The sequence below is a fragment of the Monocercomonoides exilis genome (assembly GCF_001643675.1).
Source record: "Monocercomonoides exilis strain PA203 chromosome Unknown scaffold1-2713096, whole genome shotgun sequence".
In the NCBI taxonomy this organism is placed as follows: domain Eukaryota; phylum Preaxostyla; order Oxymonadida; family Polymastigidae; genus Monocercomonoides; species Monocercomonoides exilis.
The window spans coordinates 89,177-104,263 of NW_027150546.1; the positions used below are offsets into that span (position 1 = coordinate 89,177).

Sequence of the window (15,087 nt, forward strand, 5' to 3'; positions counted from 1 at the left end):
GAAATATTCGAACCGAAAAATATGAAAGAAAAAATATGATTTCAAAAATAATCACTCATATGTTTTTGGGCAAGCGTTGTTCAAGTTGTTTGCATACAAATATGAATTGAAATGATGCAAAATTAGGAGGATCTTGAAAATTCTTCGAAATAGACGAGGATGTTTGGAGGAGATGGAAATATGGAAGAGGAAGAAAGAAGGATTAGCTGTGGATTTTCGGATAAGCTGAGATGAAGGAAGGAGGAGGAGCTGGAACCAATTTTGAAATCATCGTTCCAAACAGGAAAAAAGAAATATTGATCCCTATTATTCAAGAAAGGATATTAGCAGGCACAACAATTATAAGTGATGAAAGGAAAAGATGCAATTGTTTAAAAGAAATAGGATACGATCGGCATAATGATACTATATGGTATTCACTGAAATAGAGTAAAATTTATATGGCATGATTTCATTTATTACATAATTGTTTTTTATGCTGACGATTCTGTACGGAAACGTTTTCTCAAGAAATCGAAATAATTAGAAAAATCTTGTTTTATAAATTATTAATGGGATAAGATCAAAAAATGATAATTGTTTAAAAAATCATAAAACCGAGATCCGGTTGTGCAAAAGATAAAAAAACGTTTATTATGATTGAGATGTTTATTTAGGAGATGGAGATGGTGAAAATTGCTTCGGAATTCATCTCTTTGATGTAATTAGAATTATTAAAAAAAAAGAAATGATTTATTTTTTATTTTTGTCAATAACACATTTCCGCAAACTTTTATCATACAGCACATGCTTAAAACAACATATATAATCAGAGTATAGTGTTATTAGTGAAATTTGTAAAATGCTATATTGTACTTTTATGCCGATATGATCATATTACAGTCTGTAATAAAATAAACTTCAAAGACACTGAAACAGGTGCATGTTCCAATACTGTTGAAGGTTTGTGGAGTCATTAAAGAGGATTTTTCCAAAGCATGGTGTTGGAAAATCGTTTACTGCAGATAACTTGTTTATATGGCTTGTTAAAAGATATTTGGACCCAAGTTTTGTTTCAAAATTGAAAATGATGTTTCGTATTATTCAAAAAAAAAAATTTCCCATTGTTGTTTATAAAGAAATTATCAAAGAAAAAAATGATGATAATGGTGATGCTGACGATATCCAGCATGATCCGGACCATGATGAAATTGAACAAGTTTGAATATATATAGATGAAGGAGAAAATGCATGGAATGATTCAGATGATTAATAAGAAATATTCGGTTGATCTGTTTTAATAAAAATCAATTTTTTCATTGCTTTTTTAACATTTTCTGACATATTTTTTCTCAACACAAAAGCTTAGTAATATCAAATAAATCATTAGAAACAAAAACAGTCTCGGGGGGAAAAAATCGAAACATCTCATTTTCTTAAAAAATCTATTAAATAATTGGAAAAATTCAATGATTATCCACGGACATATTTTCTATTTATATAATCAAATATTCCATGAAAGCTTGTGATAGTATCTTCGAACCCTTCTTTTTCCATCTTTTCAAACACTTTCCTTTTCAACTCTTGTCTTTTTGCTTCTTCCATTTCTTCTCTCTTCTTTTCTTTTAAGCTTTTGGTGATTCTTTCCAAAAACAATAAGTATTTTCGTATTTGGGAGTTTTCAACATTTGATTGATGAAACTCCTTCAAGCAGAAATCAACAACCCCGTTTTTCACCAGATCACCTGCATCAACATCTTCCTTTTCTGTCATTTGCATCAAAACATTAAAGCACAATTGTTGAACATCTCTTTGATTTTTTGCAATTGAGCTGCACATCCTCACAACACGTGTAATAAACTGCACGTTCTTCGCTTCATAATGAGGGTCCAAGCTGAAATAATGATATGCAGTGGTGAGCCATCGTTTGAAAATGCATATTTCGTTCATTCCTCCTGTTTTCTCTTCAACCCTCTTCCTCACCACAACCCTTTCAAGTTCTTCTAATTCTTTCGTTGCTTCATTCACAAAATCTAAGTTTCTTGCGGTGCTGATAAACAATTTTCTATTATCAATTCCAAATGTGAAAATGAGCCAAGCAGATTGGTAGGCAAGCAACGTGAGGTTGTGGTGCTCTTGATGGAACTGGATAATTCGAGTAATCTCTATCCAATACAACTTATTATTGATTTTCTTTTTTGACAAAAAATATCAAAGAAAAGAAAAGAAAAGAAAAAGAAAAAAAAACTTGCTATAGTTCACAAAAAACATTTCACAAACCACATGACAGAAAATGTTGCTCAAAGCAAGCAAAGCCATTTCAGCTTCTTTCTGTGCTTCTTTCCCCTTCCCTTCTCTTGCTGCAACATCCAACAGGCAGTGAATGCAGATTGAAAGCAATTCTTTTGGAACACAATTGTCCACAAAATGAAGCAGAAGATAGCTTTCGCAGAGATCAGCCAACAATTTTTCATTTTTCCTTTTCCTTCTCATTCCTTCGTTATAAATCATCTCCTCAATTCTCTGGAACAGCAAAGACCTACTAAAACTGGAAGTCCACAAATCTTTCATCACATTACAAAATCCAATATTCTTCAGCAACAATACTGCAGCCTTTGTGGGCAATTTCCTATTTCCCATCAATTTGTCTATTTTATCAAATGTTTCTTTTGTCAAAACTGAATCCAGTTCCTTCCATTCCATTTCCCCAATTAATGCATTCATTTCGAGGATTTTTTGTATCTGTTTGCCATCACCACAACGCTCAAGCTCAGATAGTGTTTCTTTCAAAAGAAAGGGAAAGAAACTTATGTGCAATAAAATTCTTTCTTTTGAAAAACATGCCTAAATATCTATTCTCACAAGTTTCGATCTTCATTGCAATCAATTCAATTCAACAATATATAGGGTTATTATTTTATCTTGACCCTTTTTCTTTATTCTGACCCAAAAAAATGAAGTGTGAAAAGTTCAAAAAATAACTTCATTAAAAGAAAACAAAATCAGAATTAATTCTTCTGTTTACTTTCCTTTTTCCTTCACCTCGATTTAATGCATTATCTTTCTTTTCTTCATCAGAATCATCGTTTTTCACATGAAGAAATCTTCTTTTTATTTTTTTCTTTTCATCAACAACAGTCTTCACTTCATCTTTCTCCTTTTCATCCATTTCATTTTTTCTTTCAATATTCATTTTCTAATTATTTTCCCATTTCTCTAAAAGATTTTCGTCGGTTATCACTTTTCCATAAAAGTTGAATCTATTTCTTCGTAATGGAAAAGGGTAAATAGATGAATCGGGCAGTTTCAAAAGAACTGGCCCAGAAGTATTGTGCAGAACACCACTGCAGACGAAAGCTTTCTGAATTACAGTATATTATTATGCAGTGTGGACTGCTTGAGGAAAAATGTTTACAATTGCTGCTCGTTTGGAGGAAGATGAAGAAGAAGATGGAGCCTCAAATCTGTTTGTCAGTTCAGATTTGAACACAGCAAACACTCCTCTGTCCAGTGGTTGACAAAGGTGTGTGCTATGTTGCACGAAGGTTAAAACGTCGACTTGTTGTTTTTGGAATTCTCACCAGATCGATGGATCTGCGCGAGATGCACGCGAATCAAGAAGGAGAAGAATGTGTCCATTTTCAAGTGACATGCGATTTCTTCTTTCGATGATCGAAAGGAGAAGAATGGTGAGAGCATCCCTTTTGAAACATTTTTCCCATACAGAAGCTTCCATTTTCCCAAATTTCAAGCGTTGAGGTGAAAAGGCTTTTCAGCTCCTCTGGAAGAATGATGCATGGACATAGAATAATTGAATGAAAGGCATATCAATCTGCTGCCACAGCTGACATGAATGAATAATTGATCATTCTTGGAGGTTCTTTCGTAGTACCTGCTTTCGTTTCTGCTGAATGCATAACAAGCTGTTTTGAATCTGTAGGAACACGAGTTGAAGATTCGTCGATATTTATGATTAAAGCTGGATTGAAATAGTATTTCTCATGAAACTCGTCGAATGTTTTTTGTACCAGGGTTTTCAAACACTTCTGCACGAAACAGCCAGTCTGTTAATGTCCAAATTCTTCGGAGTTCCAGTCTTCAGCTCCGGATGACGCTTGACAAAGCCATATGTGGCAGACATTGAAACTTCGTGAAATGGTGCGTCTTCATCGTCGTTGTCGTTTATAACATTTTCTATCTGAAAAGCAAATAATAAAAACATAAAAATAAAGCAAACCAATTCTCTTGTTTTTTTTAACGTTAAACATGTTCCAGACTTTGCTTCAATATGAATAATATCTAAAACTCTTTGTTCCTTTTCGCCCACTACTGCTGCAGGTCTGCCAATTTTTCCAACCAGCCTTCCTTTTCTCAGTGCTCGAACTGCATTCTTTGTTCCTGTGCTGCTGAATTCCTTGGAATTAAAAGCATCCGTAATAGGAACAACTTCATCAAAAACGATGTGAGCCATTCGCTCCAGCCGACTGTTGTATTTTCTATGCTTGCGCGAAGACATTGCTCTTTGCAGTTTTTTCTGCCCTTCTTTTAATTTTATTTCTGTTGATATTTTCATTTTTTTTATAATATTTTTAAGATCATAATAATTCCTTATTTTTTGAATTGAAATGAAATGAAAATAAAAAACGATACATAACATTTTTAACAAACTGAAGGTTTTATTCCATGTTTAACCCTCCAATTCCACACAGAAGTTCAATGAAGGGGTTAAACCCCCCCATCTCCCCCCCCCCCCCAGCGAAATTGGGTTTGTTTCAAAATGAATTTATTTTTATCAATTGAATTCATATATATACTTAAAAATCTTTTCAAATATGAAATTGTGGGAAAAGTTAATGATTAATTAAAAAAGAAGGTCAAGATAAAAAAAAAGGTCGAGATAAAATTATAACCCTATATATATATCGAAAGATGTTTGTGGTCAATCTAATAAAGAATCGTTAACAATAAAAAACAATATATTACCGTCATTTCAACACTTCAAAGCTGATTTTGATGCTCTTAACAATTATGAATGATAAAATATATTTTGAAAAAATTATAATGGTATTGAGCTCTCTCGAAAACTTCAAAACGAGAAGCATTGTGCGTATTGTATTTTGCCGAACACGGATCACGATATATAATGATATTGTACCATAATAATTTCTGACAGAAGAAAAATTATCTGTTTGGATTCAATTTGAAGAGATCAGAAAAATGAAATGGTGAAGCGATTAGCATGATAAACATAAAGGCAAAATGAAAGTATATCGGAACTCTCAATTTTGCACAATAAAATAGTGAAAGTCATTTATATTATATATAGATACAATATGCAAATTTTCAGCTATCGGAAAGTCTTTTTAAGAAGTTTAAAAAAACATGGAAAAGTCAAAAAAATTCTAATTTATTGTTTATGATCAAAAGAGTTTTATGGCAAGATCTGAAGAGGAAAAAAATAGTCAAATAGTATTTCGATTAAATACGATCTTCCATGATAAAGAAGAAACGTGGAATTGGTTTATCAAACGTTTTCAAGAGTTCGCTTCCAAGGATTGCCCAAAATGCAGAAGCAAAAGGAGAATCAGTGAGGAAACAGAAGGTTTCAAATATCTTTGGTGTCAAACTTGCCGAAAAAAACCTCAATATTTGAAAATACGTATTTTCCAAAATGAAACTACCAATTAATATTGTTCTGCTAATTCTTTCATGTTATTGGATTGGTATTGGATTGAAACAGATTCATTTGCTGACAGATGTTTCTTGTCCAACAATAAGTTTATGGATAAGCGTTGTGAGAGTTGTGTGTTCACAAATTTGGAATGAAACGACGCCGAAATAAGGAGGGCTTGGAAAATACGTCGAAATAGATGAGGCTGTTTGGAGGAGAAGGAAATATGGAAGAGGAAGAAAGAAGGATTTGCTGTGGATTTTCTGAGGAGTTGTGAGGAAGGAAGGAGGAGGAGCTGGAACCAATTTTGAAATCATCGTTCCAAACAGGAAAAAAGAAATATTGATCCCTATTATTCAAGAAAGGATATTAGCAGGCACAACAATTATAAGTGATGAAAGGAAAAGATGCAATTGTCTGAATAATAAAGATTATGAACATATTGCAGTTTGTCATTAAATTAACTTAATAGATTCAGAAACAGGTTCATGTACCAATACCGTTGAAGGGTTGTGGAGTCATTTAAGAGCGTTTTTTCCAAAGCATGGAGTAAGAAAAACATTCATTGCAGATTGTTTATTTATGTGGCTTGTTCAAAGGAATCTTAAACCAAATATTGCTGATATTTTTTACAAAAATTAATTCATATTATTCCAGAAGAAAAACCCATTATTGCTGATGAAGAAATTGATTTTTCAGAAAATGAAGAAATTCCTGATGCTGACGATATTCTGCATGAACAGCGTGATGATGAAAAAGAAGAAGATTCAAATAGCGTTGATGACTGAGAGGATGCTTCTGATTATTCTGATGAATAAGCAGAAATTTTCATTTGATCAGTTTGAATAAAAAATTATTGAAAGTTTTTTTAAACGTTTTCCGACAACTTTTTTCACATTTCAACACTTTATGAACACAAAAGAAATCAATAGAAACAAGAATAATCATAATTTGAAAGTTCCGATATTCTTTTAATTTGCCAACATAAAAAGCAATATCAAAGGAGCAACAAACCAGAACATCGAAAAAACGATGAAGGATCATTTTGATATTTTGAGCCCGACGCTCGGATTGAAAACTTTCAAGGAAATTGAGTGCGAACGTCGAAGTTAATTTCAATGGCATATTCCTTTTGGTTTATTCATGTTGCAGAAACATGGAATTCTTCGAAAGAATTTACTGGCTGTTTTTGTTTTTTCAAAAAAACAAAAACAATTATTTACAAATGAAATGTTTCAGACATTGCTTCATTTGTCTCTTCAAAAGGGGGAAAAAATGCAAATTTGAGACTTCTGCAACACTAACATTTTATTTATCTTGAATTTTTCCATTTTGTTGCTATTTTCAAAAAAGAACAAAAAGGAAACCTCTGATCCATTGAAACTCACTTCCAAATGACAGCCGAAGAATGCTGGAAAGGTAGGAAAATGCAAGAAGTTTTTCTGTCGGGATGTTTTTAATCAGCCGAACCTTTAACGATTATTTCAAATGACACTCCACAGAATTAAATCTTAAAAGGAAAGAATTTCTGGTAGAAAACGAATTATTTGCAACAGCATCTGCAGCAAAGGAACTTGTCTGGAACTCTTTTTTTCTTTTTGGGGCTAATCGTTGCAAGAATTATGACATTCGCAAATGGAGAGAAATTTGTGAATGTCATCAACATTACAAGAAGCATCCAGCGCTATCTTATGAAGACAAATGAATGATGAGTCATTTTTCATGTTTTTGCAATTTCTGCGACTGCAAACTCCAGCCAATTGAATATTGAATCATTTTTTTTTTGCATTATTATTATGAAAACAATAATTGCATTCAGAAAAATGAAATGGATTGTTTCAAATACTCATACATTTCTGTTTTCAAGCTTATCATCTTTTGCTTCATTCACTTTCTATCCTCAAGCTTAATCACCATCTCCCTCTTCTTCTTCTTCTTCTTCTTCATTTATTATTTTTCCTCTCCACAATGATCCAAATAACTCACAACCATTGTAACACTCATCACAAGTGAGATGGCGGCAGGTAATAAAACGCTCATTTTTTTGCTATCAGCCAACTTGCTGAGGCATTGGACACAGCAAAGAACAATGAATGTTGTGTTTTCATTTTTCTTCCAGCAAGTGTCGCAGTTTCACAAGAAGAGCAAAAGATGTACAAGATCAGAAGCAGCAGTAAAAGTTCATTTGAGAGTGAATATCACAGCTGGATTTGTTTAGGCTGCTTTTTCGATTGGTGAATATCAATCGGTTTTCAGTCGTAAAGAGCAAATCGGAAATCATGAGAAGATGGCTACGGGCGAACTGCAAAATGCTTCGAATATGTTTGTTGTTGTTAGAGATGAAGAAAACCGAGGAGAAAGTATGGTTTATGTGAATATATTCATTAATTCGTCAAAGCAAGTCAGCAACAATTGATGGATCTTAAACGAAAGGATAAGGAAACTTTCATTATATGGTTGAATTTCTTTGTTTTGTGGTGAAAGAAATCAAGTTTGCTTTTTTTTCCTCAAAACTTTTTTATTTCTTTATTTATTTTCATGTCTATCAATGATAATTTTTCATATCCTTGCCTTATGAAATCATTGAATATTTTTGAACTAGTTCTTTTTGCAACAATGGCAATCTTATGTTTGCAACTGAAATATGCTTATTTGATTCAAGAAATACAACAAACAGATCCTCAACTATTCAGGGTATAGGAGAAAGAAAATTGGAGAAATTAAGAGAGAAAGTAGCGGGTGGACTTCAATCAGTTGAGCAACACATACTTGAGAAGCTAATTGGGGAGAAAAAGAACAAGCCTTTGTTGACAAAAGAAGTGGAACAAGAACAGGAACAGAAACATGTACTGGAGAGCAAAAAAGCGGGAAATAATACAATCGAAGAGGGTGCATAAATGCAAAGTACTAAAGGAAAAGTGTCTTCTCATTTCCGCAAGAGCAACAGAACAGAGGTAACTGAAAGCGAATAATATAGGGTTTTATAGACTCTTAAGTTTCCAAATACGCTCAGAAACAAACTGCGAGTGGACGTCTTTTGTTAATTGGTCATGATCATTCGGCAATCAGCATCAGAATCTTCTACTTTTATTTCTTGTTGGTGCAATTTCGTTTCAAAAGAACTTTGTTCATTGCTCTTGTTTATACTTGAAATTCGCTTTGAAGAAAAGGGCAGTGAATATTGTCAAACAGAGACGGCAAGCGAAGAGCAGATACAAACAAGAGTTAGTTTAGTGGATAATCTGAGTCTGTTTCTGAAACAGAATGTGGAAATCAAGAAAATCTTTTCAGAGAAAAGAATCGCATTAAAATGCAGCTTGACATTCAAACCAAAAAAAGTGCTTTCGGAAGAATGTGGAATTGAATGAAAATAGCGAAAACTTTCAAAACCAAGCTCTTGTTATATAAAAGAAGAAGGAAAGCTCAAAAATCCAAAAAAATTTATGAATTAACACTGGGAAAAAATGAAAGATTTTGTGATCATTGAACACAATACTCGGACGAATGAACAAAAGTTACAAGAATACGATCTTTTTACAGATGTTGGTTGAAAAGACAAATCAACTTTTCGGCTGAAAAAGCAATTGGAGAATCCATCAGCATTGGAAGTTCCAGTTGCTCCTGAGTCATTTCCTCCGTTGCATCTGCTTTTGTTGCAGAGACTTATCTTCGAACAATTGACAACATCCGCCCAGATGTTTTGAATGAAGTTCTTCTTCGGCTTTAGAAAGCTCACTCGTTCGTTTTTAGCACCGCAGCTCGTCACGATGACAATTCTTCATCATTTGGCCTTTAGCTATTTGCAATCTTTTTTTCGCCAAAGCGTTCATAATTTGTATTTTTGATTATGAAAAATACGTTTCGTGTTTGGAACAAAACTAAAAATTGAAAGCATGAGATAATTTCTGGATTCAATTCTGTCAATCTCAAATCAAAGGTTTGGAATTTCATTTATTGTTGCATTTTAAATCTATCATTTATGCACTAACATCCTTTTGTTTGCTTTTAATTAAACTAAAAAACTCAAAAATGGATAGAAGCTTTCAAATTTGATCTGAAAAGTCAATGAGGGGAGCACAACTTTCACAACAGCCAAAGCGTTCTATTATTCAGAGAGGCTTTCTTCTGTTATTGCTTTGGTGCAAAGATAATTCGTTCTCGTTTCTCAATGGCCAATTCGTTCATTGTTTTTCTTTCTGTTTCAAAAGAGATTCATGAAGCAGAATTTGTAAAAAATATAACTTTTAACGCATGCTGTTCTGTGTATTCTTTTCGAAGAAGAACAGATGATTATCAACAAATAGGAAATAACAATTTGAATGGGATGTGTAATGCAATCAAAATGAAATGACGAAAATTTTTGAATATTTGGATTTTATTCTTTGTGCAATTGAAAATGTTTATTTAAAGAAAAATGCATCAAATTCATAAGATTAGGGTCATCTTTTTATTGGCATTTTTTCTTTATTGGCATTAATATTTTTTGAAATGAAAATAATTAAAAGCACATCAAAAAAATACAAAACTCGAATCAATTACTCTTCTAACTTTTCTTTTTCCATTTTCACGTTCAAAGAGGTCAAATTCATCACTTGTTTCTTCGTCATCATACTTTATTTTTCTGAATTTCCTTTTCACTTTTTTCTCCTAAGGCAATTCTTCTTCTTCAATTTTTTTTCATTTTCTGCAATTTCTTCAATTTTCTCCTTGCGTTTTTCATTATATTCATCCCATTCATCAAAAAGCTTTTCTTTTGTTATTTCTTTTCCGAAGAAGTCGAAACAATGTGAATGAGAAGGAATGAAGTATTGAGAAGACTGAGGAAGCTTCATATCCACATATCCAGATCCATTGCTGAGGACTCCACTGTTAATGAAAGCTTTTTTGATCACAGATGGTGTGAATGCTGTGTGAAGGGCTTGTGGCAACACATCTGCAACAGCTGTTCTTTTTGAAGATGAGGAGGTGGATGACGGAGAGCTGTAATTGTTTGATAGCTCTGACTTCAATACTGCAAATACGCCTGTCCAGCGGCTGCGATATGTGCGTGGTGTGTGGAACGAAGGTGATTACGTCAATTTCGGCTTCCTTGAACTGTCTCCATATAGTTGGATCTGCCCGTGATGAGTGCGAGTCCAGAAGAAGAAGGCAACGATGAGATTCTTTTAGTATTCGCTTTCTTCTGTCAATAATAGCTGGCAGCAGAACTGTTAAGGCGTATTTTTTGAATGCTGTTTTATCCATCCAGCCGTTTGTGTTTGGCCAAATGTCAAGCGACAGTGTTAACGGTTTTGTTTGTTCTTTCGAAAGAGTTGCGCTGGGACACAGCACGACAGATGGAAGAGAGAAGCCATCAGCAGCTATTCCAGCAACGAGAGTAGCATTTGGCATCCTTTCGGCAGTCTTTTTGAATCCAGCTTGTTCATCTGTAGTGTGATTAACAACACCACGTGAAGAAGTTGGAATTCGAAGCGAAGATTCGTCGACATTGAAGATTAATTCCTCTGGATATTTATTTTCATTGTGTAATACTTGTAATTCCGTATACCATGGCTAAAGGACTTTCTGGCAAGAAGCCGCAAGTCTGTTTATATCAACTTGCTTTGGCAGCGAGGACTTCAATTCTGGATGAAGCTTTATGAAGGCGTAAACTGTCTTTAGAGAAACTGTCTTTTTTATCTTTTCTTCATTTTCTCCTTCTTCTTCACCATCGTTAATTATATTTTCCATCTTAATACAAATTAATATACAATTCAAATATCAATTACAAACCAAATCGCGAGCTTTTCGTAATGTGAGGCTTGTCCCAGATCGAGATTCTATTGTAACTTCTTCCAAGAATTGTTTTTCTTTTTCTCCGCTAATAATTGGTGGATGACCAACTTTTGCAATAGGCCTGCCGTTTTTTATGGCTTTAACTGCGTGCTCCAAAGGTTTTTTTGCTTATTCCGCCATATTTCACTCCGTCGACCAGCCTGACAACATTGTCATTAACAATGTGTGCAATCCTTTCTAATCTTGAACTATATTTTCTGTAATGAAATGTAGACATTGCTTCCTTCAGCCGCTTCTGCGCCGCTTCAGCTATCTTTTTCACTAATAATTTCATTTATATATTATGGGTAATGATCGTTAATAAATTTTTTTATTTTCCAATTCTCATTAAGAATTTTTAATTAATATTTAAATTTTTGAATGAATAAGAAATATTCACAAACCTTTGTGCAGTCCAATTTCTCATGAAAGCTCAATGGATGGACTTGAACACCCCCCTCCCCCCCATTTCCCCTCCACAAGAAATTGGATTTCTTTCAAATTTTTAATATAAAATACCTGACATTTGAAAATGTATCAAAAAATTTTTATTAAAATCATTTGTGGTTTAGATGAATTTTATTTATTAGTAAAGTGCCAATATGAAAAAAGTGCCAATAAAAAGATGACCCTATTAAAATTTTTTTTTGAAAAAGGCAAAAATGAAATAATAAGATTAAATTATTGAAATTGATCGACAAGCCAAAAGAAAGAAAAGAAAAGAAAAGTTGAGATACAAAAATGAATGTCAATTAGGAATACTCAGACATTTGACGGAACGTCAAGTTCTTCGCCAAATTTTTCACCAATAAATTAAAAATATAAAATTTCTTGTTGCGACGAATAAATCCAGACGCTATTTTTATGTTGATTCAAATAAAAAAATGAGAATATTCTCAATTCGAAAAGACTAACATTCATGTGGAATCATCGGTGATCATCCACTTCGGTGGATCATCCATGCAATATATTTTCCAAAACGCTGCCATTGTCCTACCAAAATTGTCGCTAAGAGTAATATCATGTCGCATCCACTTTGGTGGCTCTGTTTTTACGTGTATTATCCATATCATGGCCATTGTGCATCCATTTTTATTGCAAAGTGTGGCATCATGTCTCATCCATTCCGGTGGCTCTGTCTTAACTTCTTCGATCCATGTCATGGCCATTGTCCATCCATCTTCATATGCAAATGTGATGTCGTGTCTCATCCACTTTGGTGGCTCTGTCTTCACATTTGCTATCCATAGCATTGCCATTGTCCATCCTTTGTTATCAGCAAGTGTGATGTCGTGTCTCATCCACTTTGGCGAGTCTGCTTTGACAAATGCAATCCATATCATGGCCATTGTCCATCCTTTGTTGTCAGCAAGTGTTATCTCGTTTCTCATCCAATGTGGAGGATCCGATTTCAACCAAAAAATCCACAGCATCGCCATTGAAAATCCTTTTTTATTCCCAAGCGTAATGTCATGTCTCATCCATTCCGGTGGTTCTATTTTGTCATTTTCGATGCATGTCATGGCCATAGTATTTCCAGCTTTATCGGCAAATGTGAGGTCGTGTCTCATCCATTGTGGAGGATCAGATTCAATAAATCTTATCCAGTACATTGCCATTGTCAATCCAAAATTGTCATGTTGAGCAATGTCATGTCTCATCCACTCAGGTGGCTCTGTTTTCACGTGTATTATCCATATCATTGCCATTGTTTGTTTATCTTCGCTGGCAAGCTTATTGTCATGCCGCATCCATTTTGGAGGTTCTGTCTTAACAGTAATAATCCAATGCATTGCCATCGTCCTCCCCTCCTTGTTGCCAAGTGCATTATCATGACGCATCCATTCTGGAGGTTCCTTTTTGACGTTTATGATCCAATACATTGCCATCGTACAACCACTGTTACTACCCATTGTAATGTCATGTCGCATCCACTTTGGGGGTTCTGTTTTTTTCTCCACGATCCAGCGCATTGCTTTCGTCCTTCCCCATTTATCCCTCTTTGCAAATTTTGTTTTCTTTTTTGACGAATTCACTTTTTTTCCACCATCGTAAATCATTACTATTGCACTGCTGCAATATATGTCTTAAAAATAATAAAATAAAAGGCGTTTTCCTCGATTAATCGAAAATATATTCTGATCCTCCCATCATTAAAAACTATCTTGCCCAATAAAAAATAAATTAGGAAAAAGTTAATATGTATAAATAGTTGTTATCATAAAATGTCAAATAAAAAACTTTATTACACTGAAACATTCTCGTCATTTTTTAATTGAATAAAAAAACTTCTTTTTAACATTTTCGTTGAAAATGTTGTTAAACATTTGCAATAAGAAAAATTCATAAAGTTATTTAAGATGGCATAACTGCCGATCATGGCATCTGATCGATCATTCCCAATATTAATCTTAAGGATTGGAAATTTTTGTTTTTTGTGCAAATAATGAAATAAGAATGTTAGAATAAATGTAACGAAATTGCATGAATTTCTGTATTTTAAATACTATAGGGTATGAAGCACTTCCACGATCCTCATTCATTTATTTAGTGATTTATTAAATTTAACTTTTGTCCTATTCAAAATGTGAAAATATAAATGACATTTTAAAACTTTATTGAAAACACAATAATAGACGTTCCTTGCACTTAAAAAACGGTATAAAATTGTGTCTTAATTGAAAATTTTCATTTATTAGTTTTGGAAACAATGCTGTTTTCTTATAACCTTTTAAAGTTGCATTCTCCACTATTATAAATTTTTGTGAGAACATGTGATGAGTGAGTTCCTTCAAAATCAATTACAGTTTCAACAGTTATGAAGAGATATGAGTCAAATGAAAGGTCAAATTGGATTATTATTGAATAAATTTTGGGGTTGATCAGTGAGATGCCATGATCGAAGGTCATGCATTAAGATTTTGTGAATATATAAATTAGTAAATGGTCAACTGAATTTGTGTATATGAACAAATTAGCAGCACACACAAGGTTCATTCTTATTTTTGATATTTCTTAATCCAGTTTATTCCGATTAACATTTAAAATCAGATTGTTTGCAAACTTTGATAAATTGTTTTTGAAAAAATTGAAGAGGAAATAATTTATGACAAATGAGAACAATTGGAGAACATGAATTTTATTTTATTTTATTTTATTTTATTTTAGTTTATTTTATTTTATTTGATTTATTTTGATGAATTGGCTGTGAAATGCTAAATCACAATCTTTGAATAATGCAATGCTTGTTCCTTATTTGCTCTTGTTTTCTTGTTTCCATTTAAAGCAGCATAAAAAATTATAAGGTTCATTCAAAAAGTGAGATTCTATCAATTTATTGACACTGCATCCGAAATGTTTGAATATGAAAAAGAATTGACCACGCTTCTGATTCAAAATCAATGTATTTGGTATCTTTGTTAAATGATAGAGCAATCAATATATCTGTAAGTCCCAACTCCTCGATTATACGCACAGTTTGTAGGTTCAATCGTGCTGACTGCATAACAGTGAGCATGACACTTTCAATGCATCCCTTTTTGAAGCTGAACTCATGATACAAAAGAAGTTCAGACCAGTATGGCAGTTTGAGTATACACTCTCTAATTGCGTTTTGTGATTTA

At 33.3% G+C, this 15,087-nt stretch overlaps 2 protein-coding genes across 2 annotated transcripts; both read right to left on the reverse strand.

The window, feature by feature from the left end:
• Positions 1–4,015: 4,015 nt before the first annotated feature.
• Positions 4,016–4,495, reverse strand: MONOS_9282 (uncharacterized protein; the record flags this gene model as incomplete). Its single annotated transcript, XM_067879766.1, has 2 exons — positions 4,016–4,177; positions 4,286–4,495. The coding sequence occupies 2 exons, from the start codon at positions 4,493–4,495 to the stop codon at positions 4,016–4,018; spliced, it is 372 nt and encodes a 123-aa protein (XP_067736098.1).
• A 7,886-nt stretch (positions 4,496–12,381) lies between these two features.
• On the reverse strand, positions 12,382–13,524 carry MONOS_9283 (uncharacterized protein; the record flags this gene model as incomplete). Its single annotated transcript, XM_067879767.1, has 1 exon — positions 12,382–13,524. One exon carries the CDS (start codon positions 13,522–13,524, stop codon positions 12,382–12,384), a length of 1,143 nt encoding a protein of 380 aa, XP_067736099.1.
• Between the last annotated feature and the right edge of the window lie 1,563 nt (positions 13,525–15,087).